We start from the raw sequence: 26,262 nt of genomic DNA, 5'->3' as shown, positions 1-26,262 counted from the left end.
GATTTGAAAACATTGTATCTGATCCATCTTTTTCTGAGACAAGTCTACATCTCCCGGTATCTGCGGTTAACACACATGTATATGTGACTATTGGGCTTCAGGATTATCACAAGTTCTTCCTTTCCCCCAGATACACCTTAAGCCAGATATTCACACCTTTTCCCGTATCCTCGATACCCAAGAGGTTACGATCACTTTCATTCTTTGCACCCTTCGAACAAGTCATGGAAATATTGAAGGCAATGGACGGTATATTGTCCTTGCTTTGAATTTTGATGTTGCTTTTTTGTAACAGAAGGAGCGTATCAGCCTGTGGTTGGTCGGGGTTTTTTCCTGGAACCAATCAAATTACTTCGACTACTGTTCCTTCAAATTTGCCATGACATGTTCCAGGAAAGCAGAGAGCGAAAGTGATTCTATTCAATAATGGGTTTTTGTAAATAGCGGAGTTCCGAGACTTATGATATCTCAAGCCTTCCAAGCGTCTCAAATTTTATGGTCATTTTCCTTTATCATTAGTACACATGTTGTCCATTGTTCGTCATTTTTGCCAGTTCGAGTCAACGAATCGTCCTCCAGCCATCTCCGGTATATTAAACAGACAACTCCTGCTATCAAGCTTGGAGACCTACATACAATGCAATCTGATTATTATACACATCACTGCCTAGGTTGGTTGTACGTGGAATGTCTTCTGATTAACCTACAGCGCTACAAATATTTTTTTCCGGAAAAGGATATAGGCAAGGACTACCCAGATGGCTGTGTCCCAAACTGCTTTGAGAAGCAGCTCCCAGTGTTGTGGGGAGTCCATCTGCCAGTTCACGGGAAAGAAGCGATAGAACACATCATGGCAGACGTATACCACAATGGAGTTCATACCTAGGGAAATAACAAAACGAGTTCCGACAATAATATATTATAACAGTCACAGACGTATGGAATTCTTACTCCAAGCCAACTTAAAGACTGACTTTTCCAATGGAATTCTTACTCCAGACCAACTTAAAGACTGACTTTTCCAATGGAATTCTTACTCCTGGCCTATCTAAAGACAGTGACTTTTCAAATGGAATTCTTACTCCAGGCCTTTATAAAGACGGTGACTTTTCCAATGGAATTCTTACTTCTGGCCTATCTGAAGACGGTGACTTTCCAAATGGAATTCTTACTCCAGGCCTACTAAAGACGGTGACTTTTTCAATGGAATTCTTACTCCAGGCCTATCTAAAGACAGTGACTTTTCCAATGAAATTCTTACTCCAGGCCTATCTAAAGACAATGACTTTTCAATGGAATTCTTACTCCTGGCCTATCTAAAGACAGTGACTTTTCTAATGGAATTCTTACTTCAGACCATCCTAAAGAAAGTGACTTTTCCAATGAAATTCTGACTCCAGACCAATCTAATGAAAGTGACTTTTCCAATGGAATTCTTACTCCAGGCCAACTTAAAGACTGACTTTTCCAATGGAATTCTTACTTCAGACCTATCTAAAGACGGTGACTTTTCAAATGGAATTCTTACTCCTGGCCTATCTAAAGATAGTGACTTTTCCAATGGATTTCTTACTCCAAATCAAACTAAAGAGAGTGACCTTTCCATTTCTCGAATCTGTTAACATATCTCATTAGTTTCGAATTCATCAACATATTTTACTGAAGGAGGGTAACCCCCAAAAAACAAAATTGATAACGGCCTTGACAAAATATAACATATAATATGTACCGAACTATCACAAATACATCATTTGCGCTCAAATATAATATCAATGTGTTAATATATCTGTATGTTTTGTTAATATAAATGTATGTTTTGTTATCCATTAGTAGACAATATTATACTTACCAGGATATACAAACGGATCTCCATCCCACCAATGGAGTATGTCGATGACTACGTAGAAAAAGGAGAGGACGATGAAAGCGAAGCTAGCAGTGATGAGGATGAATGACACGGACCTGTATAATTGAATTTTGATTTGCTACAAATTGTTTTTACTTTCCTTTTCAACATTTTAATCAAAACTGTCTATTCGACGATAAATGCCACATTTACGGATTGCAAAAAAAAAAAGTTTTTACAGTTGACGCATTTAGTTTCAGTATTAGTTAAAGAGGCAAGGAAAATACACATTGAAAACACGATATTCGGACAATTTTGTTTTTCTTTTTAACGTTCGTGAATACGTCGTCAAGGACATATGGAGTAATTAGAAATAACACATTTTTCTAATTGTTTATTATGTGTCTTCGCTTTTCAAACTCAATAGTTTAAATCCGTAATGTAAATTGTATTTGTTTCAATTACTAATTTACAGGTGAATTATATCAGCTTTCTAGTATTGAATGTAACGTCTTACTACTGGCCTTATAAAGGAAACTTATCCACTTAAACGTGATAAATTTCATTTTAAAAATACATTTGCTAGTTTATTACCCATTAATAGAAAAATGCCGTAATACCTACCAAAGGTTTTTGTTGAGGGGCACCCAACCATCGTTCTGAGAAGCCTTACAAAGGAGTGTACCTATACCACCCTATAAAATAAAAGTTCACATTTCTGAATTAAAAATGTATTCCAGATTTTCAGTGACTCTCAAAAACATGCATTTTGACACCTTAATTTGACATAGCATTTCCAAAATTGTGAAAGGGGTATTCTGTACAGAATAAGATTTTATTAGGTGATTTTGAAGAAAATTGTATAAGATGACCTACTTATGTTATCGTGTAAATTATACACCTCATTTTACCATTTAGATAAACATGATATTCAATTTGCGGAAATTCTTCATATATCTGGTTAGATCGATTTACAAACGTTCGCGCGGCCCTAATTGCGTTACAACAGGTTTGCGTTGTTATTAGCTGAAGATAATGGAACACTTGTGTAAATTATAAAACCAACAGACACTAAGACTAATAAAGTATTAAAGTTGCATCCCCGTCAGAGATTTTACTGACCAGCATACCGCCTTGTGTATTTACCCATTACTCTATAATCATCCAGTATACTGTCAGTTCTAGATTTCCTGATACCCTACATTTAGACGGTTAAATTTGTATTAGTATTGCAACCAGTTCGCCAGTCCAAACTAACCACAGGAGATATATTTCTATGCTGACAATAGGTTTAAAGTCTTTAAAATTAATTCCTAAAAGGCACAGAACAGCCAGAAATTTTCAAACACGGACGGAATGTCCCTTTAAAGTTTTACATTTTATCATTTGCATTTTCAATCCGTGGACTGTAAAATGTCAGAAATCTAAGAGATGTTGTGAAATCCATGACTTTTAATTACATTGTATCTAATCTACATTGCTCTTTGAGCAATTTATATACATTTGTTTGCATTAGCAAAATTTGATTTATATTTTACAATAAATTACATGCTTTGTTACAAAATTTGAGGTTATCATCCCATGATATGTAACGAAGATATAAAGTCATTTTAGACTCATTATCGATACTCTCTACAACTCTGGAGTATGTCGAGACAAATTTGAAAACACACGTGAAGTGATTCGATTGGTTCCAGGAGGAAAAAAAGACTGACCCATCACATGCTAATACGCTCCTTTTGAGGATAACAAAGGAGCGACATTCATTTAATGTACATCAAAGGACCAAACTAGTCTTTTCGTCTTATCCACAAGGTGTCGATCATGGAACCTTCAATTTGCCATGACATGTGCTGGGAGTGCAAAGAGCGAAAGTGATTGTAACCCCTGGTGTATCGAGAACATGTTCCAGGAGTGCAGAGAGCGAAAGTGACTGTAACCTCTGGTGTATCGAGAACATGTTCCAGGGGTACAGAGAACGAAAGTGATTGTAACCCCTGGTGTATCGAGAACATGTTCCAGGGGTACAGAGAACGAAAGTGATTGTAACCCCTGGAGTATTGAGGATGGTTCCAAGGGTACAGAGAGCGAAGGTGATTATAACCCCTGAAGTATCGAGAACATATTCCAGGAGTGCAGAGAGCGAAAGCGACCGTAACCCCTGGAGTATTGAGGATGGTTCCAGGGGTGTAGAGAGCGTAAGTGATTGTAACCCCTTGAGTATTGAGGATGGTTCCAAGGGTACAGAGAGCGAAGGTGATTATAACCCCTGGAGTATCGAGGATGGGTCCAACTTTACCTCTTTTGCCCGAGTTACAAATTTATGAGTGCTTTTCTGTAATGTTTCAAAAGCTATGGAGATACAGCCGTTTTTATACAGGATAACAAATAGGTACAGGTTGGTAACAGAATATACAAAAACATAAACTTCTGCCGTAAGATTCAAGAACACGAATTCCAACAAAAAAACTTACCGTGACTATGGCCCAAACCATCCAACGACAAATCCTAGAACTATGCTTAGGGTAGGTAATGATGATACGGCCACACTGTTAAATATGGAAATAAAATTGTTGGTACAATAGATGATGAATTTAATATCAATATTAATAACTCCGTGAGGTATCCTTCAAAATGAAACTCGAATGAGGAAAAATGTTCCCAGTCAATGGAATTTCAAGCACCTGTCGATTGTCGAGGTCCTAATGAAATGTCGTCTCTATGTTAAGTCCACTGAGAGCTGTAAAGTCACTGCCCATAGTTTTTAATGAAATGTCGCTGCCATGTTAAGCCCAGTATGAGCTGTAAAGTTACTACCCATAGTTTTTCATGAAATGTGGTCGCTTTGTTAAATCCACGGAGGGCTGTACAGTTACTACCCATATCGTTACATAATTTGTCGCTGTCATGTTAAACCCAGTATGAGCTGTAAAGATACTACCCGTCGTTTTAAATGAAATGTCGCTGCTATGTTAATTTCAATGTGAGCTAAATTAAACTTATGTCTCGTGTCCATGCGTACGAGTAATCATCTCTTGTTTTACAATCTGATATGCTTTGGGATAAACTCTTAATTTAAAGTAAGAAGTCCTGAATTTATTTTTCTTGATTGTGATTTTTACCATTACACTCATAACTGAATTTAACTGGAATTAACTATTTTGAAACACCATGGAAACACTGTGAAGCGGAAAATGATTATCATTTTCAAGTGCAATATCTATCACATGTTAGAATGAAAAAGTTTGTATTTGAATGTTCTCAGTACAAAGGAGGTCACTTAAAACCATGACAAAACATTACCGTGTAAATGATCCAATGTGTGTACTTTTCGAGGCATTAAATTCCATAGCTGTTTAATTTTACTTCCACCTCCAAAATTTACCAAATGGAATGATTTTTCACTCCGGTGTACTTTTCAACAATTCTATGGTGTACAAGTTTTTTGAACACAGAGAACATAATTCAAATATTGGAAATAAGCATATGTGCATACATTTCATATTTTCGTCCAGTTTTATATTGCTACTGGTTTAATCTGAAGTAATTTGGGGAAAGGCCATTTAACAATATCAATATATTATTTGGGGGAACAGAATGGGTTGAAGTCAAGTTGCTCTCCCAAATATTATGGACAATTTTCTAATTCCAGATGAAGCCAAATATCTAGACAAGATGAGCCAAAAACCAAAATAATAATACATCATAAAGCTGTCCCTCTAGGACTCGTCAGTGATGCTACAGCATACAACTGTTTCGTCCTTCTAGGACTCGCCAGTAATACTACATCATACAACTGTTTCGTCCTTCTTGGACTCGCCAGTAATACTACATCATACAACTGTTTCGTCCTTCTAGGACTCGTCAGTGATGCTACAGCATACAACTGTTTCGTCCTTCTAGGACTCGTCAGTGATGCTACAGCATGCAACTGTTTCGTCATTCTAGGACTCGTCAGTGATGCTACAGCATATAGCTGTTTCAACCTTCTTGGACTCGCCAGTAATACTACATCATACAACTGTTTCAACCTTCTAGGACTCGCCAGTAATACTACATCATATAACTTTTTCGTCCTTCTAGGACTAGTCAGTGATGCTAAGGGCCTAAAATTTGGAGCCAAGAAGGCAAGTAAGGAAATCCAAAGAGATCGAAAGAAAAGTCTAAATCCAGCCGGAGAGGTGCACTAGCCCCGTAATGCAATACATTCCTTAATATTCATTTATCAGATAATTTTATAACATCGTCAAGTACATGTGTATATTCTGGACCTGGCCACTATTCAATTGAATTAAAATGTACTTGTTACAGTAAACCTCGAGGACTAAAAGGTTTTTCTACCGCCTGCTATCTCAAAGATTGTACAAAAAACTTATTTAGAGTTAAGCATAGTAGAACCAAACAACCACATCATACAGCTGTTTCGTCCTTCTAGGATTCGTCAGTCATGCTTATACACTAATACACTAAAAACTTTTAAGCCTAGGAGGGGACCGATTATTGGAATGAATGAATTAACACGTGATATGAAGGTTGCGGCATTGTATATAGTCTTTGTAAATTTGCGACATGAAAATGATAAAAAAAATTCTTACTTCAAACTTGATTCGCAAGTTTACCACAAAACAATATTTAACATAGGAAATTGAAAACAAAGTAGTTCGTGTATGTTAAAATGTTAAAATAATGAGAAGAAAAAAATTAATTCAATTTTAATGAAACGCTATCATACATTACCTGTACGCCGAGAAAACAAAGAAAAATGGACGTTAATGTTCCCAATATTCCCTCTGGGTCGTGTGCAGTTGTAGTCTGGTAAATTCGCTGTAGAAAACAAGATCATGTAAACAGACAAGAAAAGTTTCATGGTCTTCAAGACTAACTCGTTCAGACATTATCAAAATATATTTATAAAATAACTAAAATGGTGTATTTGTTTGTCCGTTTACGTCCTCATAACATCCAAGGTCATTTGAAGACGGCGTCCCTCCATGGACGACCACCGACGGACGCTTACAAGTAGGAATACATGATAATAATGATAAATAAATAATTCCTATGACAGAATAATTACACAGTCATGATAAATGATATTTTGATAAATGAAATACATTAGTATAAGTACTGTTATGATATTTTATTTCCGTACAAAACCTTTAAAGTGTAATTGATACCTGAGGTGTCGGATGGTTATAGATGTGTTCACTTCCTAGCACCATTCTGTCAATGTAACTAGCTACACCGCCGGTACAGTTGTAATATGCTCCTCCCTCGCTTAGACCCCCGGCACCGATGTAGCCACTGATAAAGCATATTGAACGGTTACATCGAAATAGGTCATACACAAAAACCATCATTTCGTGACGATGATATCTTTATGAATACGTCTACCAACAGTAAAAAGGCACATTTGTATGCGTTAGATAAAGCCATGCATCATGATACATGTATGGACATCTTTGCGAAAAAGATTCATTGTCATGTTTCATGTATGAAATATATGACTACAAAACATGTTTCATGTTACAAAACAAATCAAAGTACTGAAAGTACTGAGAGGCTAAACGTATTGAAGAATGTTCACAGATAACCGCGAAGCTAAATTACTTTCCCCATACTCCTACACTTTGGAATGCAAAAATTACTAAAATAAGAGAACCAGAGGCTATTTTTCTTAATCTTATGCGATTTTATATCTTCTTTAATTCTTATTTCAAATTTGACGACAATAATGTGAACAAATCAAAATAAATAAAAAAAATAACAAAATACACACAACCATATTTATCGCCAACAAGCCAAATGATAAATAGCTCTATGATGAAGTTGACTAAATAAAACCTTTGAAATACCCAAAATGTTGCAATTACTATCCTATCAATATGATGATTTAGACAAATCGAAAGGACTTTATACCTACTTCTTTATTTTGAATGTATTGCAAAGTAATAGTCCTTACTTATTATAATAATATTTGTAGTTGAGGAAAGTAGATAAGGTGTACACAGCATTTCAGATCGATTAAAGTGTAAGTAATTACATTAAATGTATTTACATGCCTATCTCCCTTGAAGTATCATGGTTAGACTTTTCTTCCAGTAATTATGTCTATAAAGACATAGTTCTTTGAGATTAAACCAGACTTCCATATATATACAAAATTTACAATATTTTCACTATAGCTACTACTATTTCTGATCTCCAATGCATTAGATAATGTCACCATGACACGCTAAATGAATAAATATGTTATGGAAATATTTCGTTCTAGTTAATTGATAATTATAAACATGAATATTTTGTATTTTTTAAGCGCGCTTTGTTGAAGGAATATTTTTATTTCAAGGAACTTTGATACACATTAACAAACCTTGAGAAATCAGCACAATCAACCTTCATCAAATAAAACTAAAAGACAAAAGATATAAGTAATAACAGAGTCAACATCATAATCAGTACAGTATTAAAAATATATTATACATAAATCATGAGCACCAAATGTACCTTGCCTACAAAGCGCAAACTTTTTAGCTTCAAAAACTTGAAAAAGTGTCATATCGGCGGGTTTACGCGTAGGACGAACAGTCCAATTCGGTGACGTCTAATGAGGTAAAGTGATGTTGTATATTAAGACGATCTTGCCACAACGACAAGGATTAAAACAAAATTGATGTTCTGTTTGTAAGTTTTGTTTGTTTATATGTGCTGTTTGTTGATAATTCAAACCAAGCCCCCAGACTAGCTTTTTATCAACTCGCACGTGCAGTGTTCTGTACGCTTACGTCATGTCGGGAATTCCGTAAAATATATTGTTCAAAATTTATCAATAGTTCAACCACACTGTGCTTCTTTTTTGAAATATATAGTAATCGTATTGTTATTAAAAAAATAAACTAATTTTGGATGTTTTTAAAATAGCGATTTGAAAGATCGCGGCATTATTTACGCAGAAAACTCTTTTCGATATTTCAGCCAATGAGAAGGCCAGGATCGGTAAATCTTGTCTGAAAGGCCATCACAATAGGCTATGCGTACTGAGTACGTTTAGCCTAAAAAGGGGATGTCATATTTCATAAATAAGATATAACTAGTAAATTTGTCTTCAAGGTGAGTTAGGGAACTAAATCCATGAACGAGATGCACAACCAAAGGATTTTTTCCACGACAGGATATATATAAAAATTTGAAATTACAGTTAAATGAAATTTTAACCGGTTCACCAAAACGGCTTTTTGTGATTTATACATTCTAATATCTCATACGACAGCTGATAATTGATGCGACAGAATCCGTGTCTATAACACAACTTACGTGGGACATCCCGGGACTGGTACAAATTCTGTGATGACGACATATGCGACTAGAATGCCAAGGGCGATAACCCATTCGTGCAAATACAGCACAATATCTCGGATCGGTGCAAAACAGCTTTCCTAAAAAAAGAGAGAGGAAAACGATGCACAATGTCTGAGCTTCAGTCAATAAAACAATATGAAAAGAAATAGCTTACTAACAGAAATAACACATGGTTAAATCTCTGTTATGACTAGGTTATCGAAACACTAATACAGTACACTATTCAGTGTGGAAATATCACACTATTCCTGCGGTAAACTCCAAGTAAACACTTTCATATGAAAACTTTCATTTAAAAAGATGTATAATAGTAATAAGAGGCATTGGATGGCGCTATAGTAACGTACTCACCTGTCACCTAAACAACCGTGGTTCGATTCCACGATCGAGTATCCAAAGGTATGGGGTCAAATGCCCTACAGATGGATTTTTTGTACTCTGGTTTACACCAACAATGAGAGAATATTTGAGGTTTTATCCGTGCTAATTAAAGTAATTAACTTTATGTTTTATGAGGACGCAGTACCTGATGGGAGTCTTCTGTTCTGGTACAAAGGAGCTCCATCAATGCTATCACGAGATAAGTTAGACTAAAGCGTTGGAGGACTCCAGGAATACGTATATTGTTGAGGTTTACAGCTGGTAGGGTTAGGATAAAAAAAAAGATTAATACCATGGATGTGACGTCATAATTATGTTGTTATTTAAAAATGATACTTAAATCGGTTCAGGGTTCAAATTTAATTGTACCGATATGTACAAAGTGACATTAGAGGGCGGTAAAGTAATACCCACAAAATTTACTTTATCTACAAACATAAGAAAAGACTTCTCCGGAAAAAAAAAGAAAAAGAAAAATTTGACACGAAATGCTAAAACCCCACGTCATATTGTATAATGTAACTGTATACTTCCGAGTCATTGAAATGTAGGGAGGCGTGGAGTCAATCAGCTTTATATATGATATACTCACGTCCCCAGTTAGTGTTCAGTATAAGTCCAATGGCGAATAACAGGAACGATCTTTTTAGTAATTTTAAGAATATTCTTAACCGTGATTTTCCTTTTCTCAGCATTCCACGGAAGGAGAAATTCATGGCAGTTCCCATAATAAATATAAACCTATAACACAGAACTCACATTATTTCATGTGATCCTTTAATGTTCAAGTTAGAAACTGGATTAAAATAGGATCCCCGTATTACAGTAATTAACAGTACAATCTGTTCTTGGTTGTACCTGTATTAATACGTAGATAACTGTCTCATTGTATTTATCGTGCGGTTTTCTGTCAGAGTTAGTTTAAAAATAAACAAAACCAGAAACACTATCTTAATCCAAACTCTGATAATTAAATACAACTTGGCCAAAATTTTAACAAAAGAGAGATTTACAAGGAGACTCCTTCAAAAGTACAAGGAGAGTACACACGCTATGTAAACTTTGGTCAATCCAAGTAAAATTTGTTACAACTTCTCCATTAACATCATTATTGTGTACTACAGGATCACATCACAAATTACAGCAAAACTTCTTCAAATTTTATCACTTAATATTCATAACATATATTTCGATTGTTTATTGCCATTTACTATTACATTTAAGATAATTTTATGGACTGATATATTTTTCAGATTATCTGTTTAAACATCAACTTACCATGGGAAGACCAGGTCAGCCACAGTTATACCATTCCATGGAGGATGGTCAAAGAACCAGTACCCTCCTCCTCCATAATTAACGAACACCATAATGACCAAACTTAACCTGAAACGTCATAAATAAATCTCTCATGTGGTTAGTGATTGGTTTGTAACCAACAATATATCTTAATTAGAAAACAACATAGATCCAAGATGTCGCAGAGCTACTATATTTGCCGAATTACTACCGATCTTTTTCATCTCTAAAATACAGAGGTGACTCTATATATACATGTTTTTAGTCAACAGACAGTAATCAAATTGGTATGGCAGGTTTCCGAGAGAATTTTCTACCAATTAACAAAATGTCAAACAAAATTTCACGAACTTCACGTTTGGTAAAATTGACTTGAAGTCAAGATACAACTAATAGTCGAATCGAGGATCATTTGACGATCCGGATTTCAAACAAATATCCGTGACTTGTGTTAAAATCTTCTAATTACGTACGATACACTTGTTTACACGTAGAATATTTCCGAGCTATTAAAAGTGCATTTGTGTTTCTCAAGATATTTATTGACGTCTATTAAATGTGCGACTTTTTATTCACCTGGGAAATGTCACTGTTAACTGTTATATAATTTTATCCTACCCTTGAACGGTTGCTACATGTAAGTGATGATCCTTGAGTTGTAATTAATTGTGATATTCCCTAGCTGTTCATTGAAGATTATTACGGATTTTCATTAATTAGTTTTACCTTCAAAAAATACTCTCCAAAATCAGACTCTGAATTTAAACAGTGGATATTTTTTCATTCTTTTTATTCGTTTTACATGCACTTTACAATATAATTATTATAGATCTAAGCATTAAACAAATCATTTTATTGTCTTAATCCTACCCTCTAAATGTATCCAGTGATTTCTCAATCCTACCCTCTAAATGTATCCAGTGATTTCTCAATCCTACCCTCTAAATGTATCCAGTGATTTCTGCTCCTCTGAATACAAGGGAGGTCGGATGTCCATTTCCAGGGTCCCGTAATTATCGGGGGCTGTCTTCTTCACCGTTCTCATATTCTATGGAGACAAAGGATTAAACAAGATACACAAATGAACGCCATCTCTCATTACAGTGTTATTGATGTATACAATATATATCAATTAACGCAATAAATCGGATTATAGACCTGTTCCGTTCTCAAAGAACGATGACGGGACCAAAAAGGTGGTGAAATAAAAGAGCAGAATCATTATCAACTGAAAGGAGGTTTAATGTCTATTTAAACGTTTTGTGATTTTGGAATATATAAAAATTGTTGTCATTTGATGCAAAGAAGTTTGACTTGAATGAGCTTCATGATGTTTCTGAATGTGGAATTTAGTTTTGTATTGTGTAACGTCTTACAACATTTCTGATCGGAAATGATCGATAATGTATTTTAGAGAATAAACTCGAGGTAAGTGTAACATAAACAATGCTAGTTCTATAGAAGGGAACTCAGTGATATATATATATATATATATAACTTACCGTGACGTGTAAATCATGCCTTGACCTATGACCCGGGTCAGTAATATTAGCCGACTGGGTACGGGTACGCTGTCTGTGAGAAAACGGACATCAACAGATTTATAACATATTTAGAAAATAAAAAAAAACATATTTCTTGGATAACGTAACAGAACACCAAAACCAAATATAACTACTACTTCATACTACGACAGGTATCGTTTGTAGTTGGAGTTACCTCCCTTGGTATCCTCCTCTGATGAGAAATATTTAATAAAGCGATATTATGACTATCGAACATTTCATTAATTCGAAATCCTTTGGAGGAACTAGGGGGTTTACTATGGGTATATATTAGTTATATTTTGTTATTTTAAATCATTCTCGGTGTAAAGTGACTCAGTATAGTAATGTAAAATATGGTGATATTGTGTATATAGTGATGTGTATGATGGTGATATTGTGTATATATAGTGATGTGTATGATGGTGATATTGTGTATATAGTGATGTGTATGATGGTGATATTGTGTATATATAGTGATGTGTATGATGGTGATATTGTGTATATATAGTGTGATGTGTGATGATGTGTGATATTGTGTATATAGTGAATGTAAAATATAGGTGATATTGTGTATATAGTGATGTGTATGATGGTGATATTGTGTATATATAGAGATGTGTATGATGGTGATATTGTTTATATATATATATAGTGATGTGTATGATGGTGATATTGTGTATATAGTGATGTGTATGATGGTGATATTGTGTATATAGTGATGTGTATGATGGTGATATTGTGTATATAGTGTGTATGTGTGATATATAGTGATGTGTATGGTGATATTGTGTATATAGTGATGTGTATGATGGTGATATTGTGTATATATAGTGATGTGTATATAGTGATGTGTATGATGGTGATATTGTGTATATAGTGATGTGTATGATGGTGATATTGTGTATATAGTGATGTGTATGATGGTGATATTGTGTATATAGTGATGTGTATGATGGTGATATTGTGTATATAGTGATGTGTATGATGGTGATATTGTGTATATAGTGATGTGTATGATGGTGATATTGTGTATATATAGTGATGTGTATGATGGTGATATATATATTGTGTATATAGTGTGTATATATATATATATAGTGATGTGTATGATGGTGATATTGTGTATATATAGTGATGTGTATGATGGTGATATTGTGTATATATAGTGATGTGTATGATGGTGATGATGGTGGTGATATTGTGTATATATTGTGTATATATGTGATGTGTATATAGTGATGTGTATGATGATATTGTATATAGTGATGTGTATGATGGTGATATTGTGATATTGTATATATATGTGATGTGTATGATGGTATATATAGATATTGTGTATATAGTGATGTGTATGATGGTGATATTGTGTATATATAGTGATGTGTATGATGGTGATATTGTGTATATAGTGATGTGTATGATGGTGATATTGTGTATATATAGTGATGTGTATGATGGTGATATTGTGTATATATTGATGTGTATGATGGTGATGTATATATAGTGATGTGTATGATGGTGATATTGTGTATATATAGTGATGTGTATGATGGTGATATTGTGTATATAGTGATGTGTATGTATATTGTGTATATAGTGATGTGTATGATGGTGATATTGTGTATATATAGTGATGTGTATGATGGTGATATTGTGTATATATAGTGATGTGTATGATGGTGATATTGTGTATATATAGTGATGTGTATGATGGTGATATTGTGTATATAGTGATGTGTATGATGGTGATATTGTGTATATATAGTGATGTGTATGATGGTGATATTGTGTATATAGTGATGTGTATGATGGTGATATTGTATATATAGTGATGTGTATGATGGTGATATTGTGTATATAGTGATGTGTATGATGGTGATATTGTGTATATATAGTGATGTGTATGATGGTGATATTGTGTATATATAGTGATGTGTATGATGGTGATATTGTGTATATAGTGATGTGTATGATGGTGATATTGTGTATATAGTGATGTGTATGATGGTGATATTGTGTATATAGTGATGTGTATGATGATTTTGTACTTGTAACTCTGTAGTTCCACCCATTCCTGACCCTGTGAAAAGCACAGACAACACGTATATGGTATGATCATGCTGAAGGGCCTTGTTGTGCAGCATGTGTTGGTTTTGCAGCAATTTGATTGGCCGTCGTCAGAATGGCGTTGAAGAAGGTTGACCTCTGGAAAGCGGCCAGTGACAGCTCTTAACGGATAATAGTGTCAATATTATTGTGTGTTGTAGTTATGAAATGGTATCAAGTATTTTATGTGATAAAACATGAAATCGTAGGGAAAATATTTAATATATATATGTTTGATATTGTGTTTTATTTGTCTGTGAATGTCAGTTTGTATATACCATAGGTTAAAACATATTTGTTTTTGATGACATTTCACTAAATTCGATGATAAAACTTTATGTGTTTTATACATCGATGAAGGTTATAGTCCTCTCTCAGTCTAGATTCAAGTAAAACTAAATCTAACAATAACAGCTGTATCTTAACAGTTGTTGATCAAAGGCTTCATATGTGTTTTTAGAAATATTGTCTCATTTTAACCAAAACATTCTTACGATTTATATACTATGATTTATATACTATAATCTATATATACTATGATTTATATACTATAATCTATATATACTATGATTTATATACAATAATCTATATATACTATGATTTATATACAATAATCTATATATACTATGATTTATATATACTATAATTTATATACTATAATCTATTTATATATACTATAATCTATATATACTATAATATTATATATACTATATATACTATATTTATATACTATAATCTATTTATACTATAATCTATATATACTATAATTTATATACTATAATTTATATACTATAATCTATTTATACTATAATTTATATATACTATATATTTATATACTATAATCTATATATACTGTATATACTATATATATACTATAATCTATATATACTGTAATCTATATATACTATATATCTATATATACCATGCTTTATATACTATATATACTATATATATACTATGATTTATATACTGTAATCTATATATATATACCATGATTTATATACTATATATACCATATATATACTATATATACTATAATCTATATATAATACTATATATACATGATTTATATACTATATATATACTATATATATATATACTATGATTTATATACTTATATACTATAATCTATATATACTATGATTTATATACTTATATACTATAATCTATATATACCATGATTTATATACTTATATACAATAATCTATATATACTATGATTTATATACTATAATCTATATATACTATGATTTATATACTATAATATATACTATATATACTATATATACTATGATTTATATACAATAATCTATATATACTATGATTTATATACAATAATCTATATATACTATGATTTATATACTATAATCTATATATACTATGATTTATATACAATAATCTATATATACTATAATTTATATACAATAATCTATATATACTATGATTTATATACAATAATCTATATATACTATGATTTATATACAATAATCTATATATACTGTGATTTATATACAATAATCTATATATACTATGATTTATATACAATAATCTATATATACTATGATTTATATACTATAATCTATATATACTATGATTTATATACAATAATCTATATATACTATGATTTATACACTGGTGATATTGATATCTCTACTGTACCTGTAGCAGTAAACAACAACTTTAACGAGGATGAAGAGTCCTAGGAGTCCAGCAAATACATACAGGATTGCTGAAACCATAAAGAACCATCAACGATACCACTAGACTATCGACACACTATTGATAAATATACGTAGTGAAAATAGCATTGGGATCGTCATTATGAAAATTCGAGAGCATAAAAAAGAAACAAGAAAATACCAAAATGTAAACATAATCCTGACTCAAATCAATAAAACAAGGCCATAATTTGAACAAAAGGAAGATTTACAAGGAAATTCCTGTAAAAGTACAAAAGGAATAAAACCCATGTGTTTCGGAAGAGTAGGTGTCTTCTGCTTCATCGGCGACACCCGACATGATAAAAGTACGGGAACACAAGTGAATGACACTGTACAACGTTGTAAAATAATCATTGAAGCTGCATCAGTCGTCAGTGAGCAGAGACAACGTCAAGATAAACAAACAGGGTGATGGACTTACCCAATATTTCAACAAAAAATTATCTCGAAAGTCTACGATTTAAAAATAAAAACTAATTTTACGCGTATATTGTCAACCTTGACATTACTCCAATGAAATGAAATATGACAGCCGGTGGTTCGCCAAACCTCGGGGACTAAAGTACACTCGAGAGAGTCTACTCTTTGTTATCTCAAAGGATTGTAAACAAAAGTAAATAACACTTTTCCAAACCAATATACAATCAAATACAGTATAACCAAGATTATAGCAATGTTCAACAGGTCAAACCATTGGAAATATTAGATAAAAAAATACGTACGCATTTCCGCTGGAAGTGGATCATTGGTCAGCATGATGTCGCACAATCCAGAAGTGTATGACGAATACTTCAGAACTAGCAAGTAGTCACCGTTCTCTTTGAACTTTTCCTCAATCCTATAAAGATTATAGATAATAAGATCAATGATCTCTTCGCGACGCAGGGGTGGACGACTTAGGTATCACATTTACGCCGGTATTATTTCTAAAGTCGAATCCCACACCCTGCAGCAGCACCCTTATATTGTGTTATATAGCTAGAGCTTGAGTATAAGGTGTGTAACTCAAATCAGGACATTCAGATTACTTTGGTTCATTTAAGGGTGAAAATGGGAACTAGTATTTTGTGGTATTGGAAGAATTGAGATTTTATTTATTCATTATTTTGAAAAGGAGAAAATAAAACGATCCACACAACCATTGTAGAGTATGATATACAATATTAACTATATAGAGATATACTATGATACATAGCACGCTAATATTCTGACAAATGTTTTGTCTGAAAGAGCACGCCCAGAAGCTGCTAGATGTGTTACTCTCCTCTACCATACGTACTATTCTCATCATTAGCCAAACGAGCTATACAATTAACAGAACACGCGATGATAATTACACACGAAGAAACTAATACATGGCGTATATATAAAGTGGAAATAGAGGAATCAGCTGGAACAATTCCCACCAATTCATAATGATAGATAAATTAAGTTGACAGCCATACTCGCAAAAAGTCTCCTTTATTCCACTCGGTAGGTGTCGCTGCAGTCTAAGCCTTGTTCCGAATGTTGTGTTGACCACTAAGGTAGTGGTGGTCAGTCCGGGTGCTTCGCCCCATAACACGTACGGACACTATAATATACAACAAACAGAACACGTGTTAGTATTTTGTAGTATAAATAATCGGGGCGATTTCAAAATGACCATTTGGTCCTGTCGTCTGTTCCTTCAGTATTGTAATCACTGAATACTACAGGGAAAGCCTTACCCCAAATTGACTTTTCCTGTTAATGGACGATAAATCCAGCAAAAACAAAACAACAACAAAAAACATCACGTTTGCAGAAAATTCTGTTTACTGTAATAAGTGCTATTTTCTAGAGTCCTTGTTTAGCATTTTTGTGGTTGAGGTAAAATAGCAAAAAAATAAAATAATGTCTTAAAGGAAAATTAATTAGAGAAAACATTACGCATTCTATATACATGCTTCTGTTTAAACCGCGAACATTTCAATCATCGATTTGAACAGCGTCAAGGTATTCGGTATTGTAAAATAGCATGATAAAAGATCTACCACGAGGATAACTACTCGAAAACTACTATAGTATTATAGACAGCAACCCTGACTTGGAATGATAGTTAAAGATTGTACAACACACAAGTAAATAACGTCCTTCATAGATTACATAAACACAGCCAAACAATGAATCAAACTGTATCATACAGCTGTTTCGTCCCTGTAGGACTCGTCAGTGATGCTGTATCATACAGCTGTTTCGTCCTTCTAGGACCTGTCAGTGGTGCTACATCATACAGCTGTTTCGTCCTTCTAGGACCTGTCAGTGGTGCTAAGGGCCTTAATTCGAAGACTAGGAGGCGACTGAGAAAAGTCAAAATCTAGACGGTGAGGTGCAGCAGTCCCATAATCATATAAATTTCGCAATTTTCATATATCAGATAGTTTTATAACAATGTCAAGTACGTGTGTATATTCTATGTTTGAGTCTGTTTTATGGCAAACGTCAGGGGATTAAAAGTCCACCAGCAATGTCTACCACCTGCTATTTCAAAGATTGCACAAAAGACACACAAGTGAAAACTACCTTATAATACAACTAGATACAGTAGCGCCAGATAATGAATAAAACTTCACCATACAACTGTTTTGTCCTTCTAGGACTTGTAGGTGATGCTACATCATACAGCTGTTTCGTCCCTGTAGGACTCGTCAGTGATGCTACACCATAAAATTGTTTCGTCTTTCTAGGACTCGTCAGTGATGCTACATCCTACAGCTGTTTCGTCCTTGTTGGACTCGTTATTGATGCTATACCATACAACTTTTTGGTCCTTCTAGCACTCGTCGGTGATGCTACATCATACAGCTATTTCGTCCTTCTAGGACTCGTTAGTGATGCTACATCATACAATGTTTCGTCCTTCTAGGACTCTCAGTGATGCTACATCCTACAGCTGTTTCGTCCTTATAGGACTCTCAGTGATGCTAAGGGTTTAAATATTAAAGCCTTGGAGGCGACTGAGGAAACTCAAAAATGATTGAAAGAAAAGTGAAAGCTAAAGTGAGAAACAAACATTGAATATATATATTTTCTTACTTATAATGGTCAAAATTATTTCAAGATTTGAAATAGAAATGAAATATTCAAGAACGCTTTTCAATGTATGAGGTGCTGTCGCATCAACTACTATGACAATAGGTCACCAATGTATGACTCAGTGTAGCTATTAAACCCGTTTTGTATATCTCCTTTGGACTAATGTGTTCCGTTCACCTGTAAATAATCATGTTTGTTGTCATATTTTCCGGATTAAAGCGTCTGAGTTGATCAAACCAGCGATGTTACTAACCGATTATCCGCGTTACATAACGTTTATAGTTTAGCAACCCCTGGCCCTCCAGAACCACAATCGTCCTTGATCTGTCTGTTTTCTTGGTTAACAATCCAATTTTGTTGCTAGTTGTTGACGTTTTCAGTTTTTATCTGCTAAACATTACATCTTTTTTTTTAAAAAAAAGGTACGTACATGGAGACTGATTTATGTACTTTATGACAATGTGTCAGCCGATAATTTGAGAGCGTATGAAGAGACATTATGTTGAATTGGTGATTAAAATTATTTAGTTTTGTTAAGCCACATAAACTAATGTGCTTTGTGTGAGGGCGATTAAACCAGATTTATAATATTTGAAAAATAGTAAAAACATATTTCATAATTTAGTGAAGAACGAGACAACTTCTTTAGATACAGATGCTAGTAATTATCTCCCCTTTTAGATGAAATAATTAGTAAATATTTTTGCCTTTGAGTACCATTTTACAAGTTCACCAGTGAAATGTTCAAATTATATTAAGAGATATTTGCAACATATATTCATTACGGTGCGACCTTATAACACTCAGTGTTGATGTAGAAGATGGAGGTAGTAAACTGGACGGTTGAGTTGATTGTCAGCCATGCTTCGTCGAACTGGATGGCCGGTTTTGTATCGGACCGTTCCGCTAGAGTTCCTGTGATGTAACCTGGTACAATATAAGAAATGACAGGAAATGCATTATTTTCTGTAGAAAAACATGTATACTGTGTTCTATTGTTTACGCTTGAAAGCAAGTTAATCATATTTCAAATTTTGCGTAAGTATAACAAGTACAGTCGAACTTCATTATTTCGAAGTCGGCGGAATTGTGGGAAATCTTCGAGTTATCCCGAGTATTCTTTCTAAGTAAGTTCGAATGACTAGTGTAAAATTTGTTTGGACCCGACATAATACTTCGAATTAAACGGGGCTTTCGATTTATATGAGTTCGAGATAATGAGGTTCAACTGTATTACAGTAAGGAATGAGATTATGTTTTGCCTTTTGATACCAGTACTCTAAATGTAACGTAAATATGGAGAGATAAAAAGTCATGTACATTAAAAATGACAAGTTTGAATCATACTTGAACACACTAGTAATGGAATCACTACAAAAAACTACAGCAAAAAGCAAGCCATGTCGATGTTTCACATCCAATATGTAAAAGGAAATGAATACATTTTGTCGATGGATCGATTACCTTAATGTGATGTAAGAAAAACACTGAGTTTTATTTCAGAGCTATTTAGTGTGTTTAATCATCATTTTACGAACAATGACTGTAGTTAATTATTCAGTTACGAAGGGAACAGTACCCATTACACGAACCTACAGTTACGAAGACTATCACCTTACAAATAAAAGTCTGTTTACGTGTTCATTTTATTAGTTACAACAGATCCAAAGTGATACACAACATCATATACTGTAAATCACTTTGATTTTGCGAATACTTTATTTCGCGAACTTACATCTTCAGAAATATTTGCGAAAGCATTGTTTTTATGAATGAAACTATGTTCAAGCATCGCATGATGTTTTTCGTTTTGTAATCTGTAACAAGTCCATGATTATTGTCTAATTTCAGGATGTGTTTCTTAATAATTTTACTTCAATGAGAAAACATGTCGCGACAAAATGTTGGATTTCAATGATCCTTGTTATCTGTAACGTTATCATCTGGACACTGGTCAACATTGAAATATACAGGCATTTTATCACAACAAATTATTCATAACGTAGATAGCGGCACTTCATCTGAAGTAATTTTCTATACTTACTACCATGCTTTTATTGTAACAAATCAGAAATGATTCGATGTCTCAGAGTATCTCATTGTTCTTTAGAATTACAATGCTGTATTCCAAGTGTATTAGTGACACGCCACTAGGTGACCATGCTTTTTTCACAGAAAATGAATTTTTATATACATTACAAACAGAATTATATTACATCTGAAAAAACGAGATTGGAAAAGTTGAACTGTAAAGCATAAAGATTAAAATAAGGGTGATGGATCCTACAGGAAGCTTGGCGTCCACCATTGTTTGATCTTTATTTGTTCTTTGAAAACTCTTCATTTCTCTTCTTTTCTCTGATTTTGCTCTCGATTAAATAAAATCGAAAATTACTTTTAAGAAATATTGATAATTATCTGATAACTGTAAAATCCAAGATGGCCGCCTTAAACAATAATACTTACCTAGTCGGTCCCGAAATCGAAAATATACCACTAGGTACAAAGGGCAAACGTACGAAATTTGAGAAAGATCTATTCAGTATTTCAAAAAATGGCGATAACGAACTTCATTGAAAAAATTCAAGTAGGTCGCTAGTCAGCCTAGATCACTCCCAAAATCGAAATGGTACCGCCAAGGAGCAAGAGAAACTGTCCACTACTTAGAAATAGCGATAACAATCTAAAATCAAGAAGGCCGCATATTGGCCATATTGTTTTCAGGTCAGTCCAAAAATGAACTACATGCAACAAGAGATCATTAGAAGACCTACTCGTAACATCCAAGATGGATACATCAAGTAGACCCCGAGAAATACAGATTGCTATTTAAGGATAGGCGGACAACGGGTACAAAAATTTCGCTGTTTTAAAAAGTTCTATTCGGTCGCCTTACAAGATAGAATTGTTATGCGATGACAATAAATCGAGAACGTAACAATTACCGGTATAAAATGTTTAAGTGAATTATTTAAATTCTTGGAGTACATCTGTAATTCTAATGCATTGAACTATAACAGTAATCATAAGGTCGGGTTTACAGTTTCGGTTCCAGACAACTTGTCACGGTAATCATGAGGTCGGGTTTACAGTTTCGGTCCCAGGCAACTTGTCACGGTAATCATGAGGTCGGGTTTACAGTTTCGGTCCCAGGCAACTTGTCACGGTAATCATGAGGTCGGGTTTACAGTTTCGGTCCCAGACAACTTGTCACGGTAATCATGAGGTCGGGTTTACAGTTTCGGTCCCAGACAACTTGTCACGGTAATCATGAGGTCGGGTTTACAGTTTCGGTCCCAGGCAACTTGTCACGGTAATCATGAGGTCGGGTTTACAGTTTCGGTCCCAGACAACTTGTCACGGTAATCATGAGGTCGGGTTTACAGTTTCGGTCCCAGGCAACTTGTATCATGAGGTCGGGTTTACAGTTTCGGTCCCAGACAACTTGTCACGGTAATCATGAGGTCGGGTTTACAGTTTCGGTCGCAGACAACTTGTCACGGTAATCATGAGGTCGGGTTTACAGTTTCGGTCCCAGACAAATTGTCACGGAAATCATGGGGTCGGGTTTACAGTTTCGGTCCCAGACAACTTGTCACGGTAATCATGAGGTCGGGTTTACAGTTTCGGTCCCAGACAACTTGTCACGGTAATCATGAGGTCGGGTTTACAGTTTCGGTCCCAGACAACTTGTCACGGAAATCATGGGGTCGGGTTTTACAAATTCGGTCCCAGACAACTTGTCACGGTAATCATGAGGTCGGGTTTACAGTTTCGGTCCCAGACAACTTGTCACGGTAATCATGAGGTCGGGTTTACAGTTTCGGTCCCAGACAACTTGTCGCTTTAATCATGAGGTCGAGTTTACAGTTTCGGTCCCAGACAACTTGTTACGGTAATCATGGGGTCGGGTTTACAGTTTCGGTCCCAGACAACTTGTCACTTTAATCATGAGGTCGGGTTTACAGTTTCGGTCCCAGACAACTTGTCACTTTAATCATGAGGTCGGGTTTACAGTTTCGGTCCCAGACAACTTGTCACGGTAATCATGAGGTCGGGTTTACAGTTTCGGTCGCAGACAACTTGTCACGGTAATCATGAGGTCGGGTTTACAGTTTCGGTCGCAGACAACTTGTCACGGTAATCATGAGGTCGGGTTTACAGTTTCGGTCGCAGACAACTTGTCACTTTAATCATGAGGTCGGGTTTACAGTTTCGGTCCCAGACAATTTATCACGGTAATCATGAGGTCTTTGTTATTATCCAAACTCTGATATACACTTGTTGTCAGAAGTTTACTGATCAGCCTGATTTTTCAAAAAAATACCCCCCCCCCCCCAAAAAAAAAAAAAAAAAAAAAAAACAAAAAATAAAAACAAAAACAAAACAAAACAAAACAAAAAAAAGATAATCTGATAAGCTTAGCTGACACAATATTTTCGGAGAAGGATGCAAGCTTTTTTCAGTTCTTTTAAATTTGAAACACGTTAAAATTTGAATTATACATATTGATATAAGAAAGTGTATTTCATACGGTGTGTATGAAAGGCATACAACGTTTCATGATCAGCGAAGGTTGGGAAGATATTTCTGGTCAATTTGTCATTTTGATAATAGTACAAGTCACAATATATATTCCACGTTTATTTTTGTTCTGTTTTTTGTTTTATTTCAGCCCTATACATTTCAGATTCCCGATATCATTGAATAAAGACCTGACCAGTTGAAAAGGCCGTCGTTTAGTTTAATATCTCCTTTCCATCGTTGATCTTAGTCACTTCGTCTACATTATTGAACAATTACAGTGAATGCACAGTGCTTTTAGTCCCTAACGGCGAAATGTTCACGTAATGCAACCACTTGTACAGATAAAGTAATAGTTCTATTAAGTGGAGTTTCTGTCATTTTGTACACGTGATTCTGCCTTAGGGTCTGTCCACATGAGAGTATTCCATTACTGGACCTGATAGACACTACGGTAATAAAGCTTGCAGTATGAACATTCGTCCGCTGATAGACAGACACTGCTGGTTATATAATTATCAGCATGAGTATTCGTCCGCTGATAGACAGACACTACTGGTTATATAACTATCAGCACGAGTATTCGTCCGCTGATAGACGGACACTACTGGTTATTTAGCTATCAGTATGAGTATTCGTCTGCTGATAGACAGACACTACTGGTTATATAACTATCAGCACGAGTATTCGTCCGCTGATAGACAGACACTACTGGTTATATAACTATCAGCACGAGTATAAGTCCGCTGATAGACGGACACTACTGGTTATTTAGCTATCAGTATGAGTATTCGTCTGCTGATAGACAGACACTACTGGTTATATAGCTATCAGTATGAGCATTCGTCCGCTGATAGACAGACACTACTGGTTATATAGCTATCAGTATGAGCATTCGTCCGCTGATAGACAGACACTACTGGTTATATAGCTATCAGTATGAGCATTCGTCCGCTGATAGACAGACACTACTGGTTATATAGCTATCAGTTTGAGCATTCGTCCGCTGATTGGCGGAAAGGCCATGGACATAAAACCCAATAAGTAAATTGTTTTGTATATCATTAATCTTTCAGGTTACATTCTGATCATTATAAATATTTCTCAATTGTAACATTATATGTTGGGAATAAAATTTTTCACCTGTATGAATTACAATTGAGCAGTAAAAATTGCAGGGGGTAGGATTGGTATCCCAGTACCAAGTCATGGCCAATTACAAATGCTGTATATTTTTCTGAAATCTATATATTCCATAGCGATTATCTTTGGTGTAAACGATCTAATTTATCTAACATTACTTTGAATCAACAGGTTTAAAATGCAACCACATGTATATTGTTTTTACGACTGTTAAAATGCTGATGATCTGTTTTTTACAAACAATTTGAATTCGGAAGTCAAAACTCTTTGCACGTTATACAGGCAACACTGACTGATAAGCTGGCTGTGTAAAATACCTGAGTCGTGTTTCTTTTTCGACACTTTTGTCGTCTCTCAAGGCTCTTTAAATTATATTCACTTGTTACTAACTAGCAACTGTTTAAATGTTTGACATTGATATCCATATCTGTGACATATTACGTACGTATACCTGTCATTTATGACACCAAATGGTATATTTACCATAGTCCTTGAACAGTAGGTAAAAAGATATTTCAAGTATGCCACTCAAACTTCACTGTTATATATATGAAAAACTTTTCCTATACCTATTTTTTATACTCAATGTGTACCCTAATGCTAATCACGAGTAAACGATTTGTTTCATTAGAACTACACTACAGATTTCTACGGAAAAGAACGATCAAATTCCCATAAACAAAGTCACAAATATCAAATATGTGCATGTGTCATATAATTAAAATGGTTTAAAACCGAATCGTAAATACATAGTCTACATTTACGAATTCTTTATAGGTGCAATAAGTGACCCCCTCCTTCGCTATCATCACCACATAGCCACAAAGTTGTGTGTGTTTAGATAGACAAGTTCTTTATATCCATTCTAAGCGTTTACAAACATGATGACAGAATGAAACCAGGTCAAAAATGCTGAAGATATACTTACACAACAGAAGGAAACACAAACGATGCCACATGATTAGAATTCCACGATATGGCTATCCAAGCAACATTACCGTGAACTGATTAAGTATACAGGAGAGCTGTGGTAGAAGATGTCTCTCACTGTATGTATATACTAATATATAATGTGATAACTTAAAACTACGGCAGCCGACAGGAGACACGTGTGCTATTATAGTCGTGTTTGTCAGTTACGATGTACCAGGGTTTACACATTACAATGAAATATGTTTATAGGTGAATTATCTCATTTGTAACGGCAATTTATCATGTTAAAATGTCAACAACTCACATGTTCAAAGTGTGGTCAGCTTAACGTGTTGTAACCAAGAAATTTG

General features: G+C 34.4%; 1 protein-coding gene across 1 annotated transcript; it reads right to left on the bottom strand.

The window, feature by feature from the left end:
* Window positions 1-671: 671 nt before the first annotated feature.
* LOC132558704 (heparan-alpha-glucosaminide N-acetyltransferase-like) lies at window positions 672-25,938 on the bottom strand. Its single transcript, XM_060223299.1, has 17 exons — window positions 25,908-25,938; window positions 20,106-20,239; window positions 17,701-17,828; window positions 16,978-17,093; window positions 16,194-16,263; window positions 12,385-12,457; window positions 11,821-11,930; window positions 10,862-10,969; window positions 10,176-10,324; window positions 9,729-9,841; window positions 9,158-9,279; window positions 7,021-7,147; window positions 6,584-6,670; window positions 4,321-4,395; window positions 2,471-2,541; window positions 1,850-1,962; window positions 672-882 (listed from the first exon to the last, which is right to left on the bottom strand). Exons 1-17 carry the CDS (start codon window positions 25,936-25,938, stop codon window positions 704-706), a joined length of 1,806 nt encoding a protein of 601 aa, XP_060079282.1. The 3' UTR covers window positions 672-703.
* Between the last annotated feature and the right edge of the window lie 324 nt (window positions 25,939-26,262).

This window comes from Ylistrum balloti, unplaced genomic scaffold (genome assembly GCF_031769215.1).
Source record: "Ylistrum balloti isolate Yb309-2 unplaced genomic scaffold, AGI_CSIRO_Ybal_v1 Utg370814, whole genome shotgun sequence".
In the NCBI taxonomy this organism is placed as follows: domain Eukaryota; kingdom Metazoa; phylum Mollusca; class Bivalvia; order Pectinida; family Pectinidae; genus Ylistrum; species Ylistrum balloti.
The sequence above is the reverse complement of the archived record's forward strand: the minus strand, read 5'-3'. Positions and strand labels throughout refer to the sequence as shown.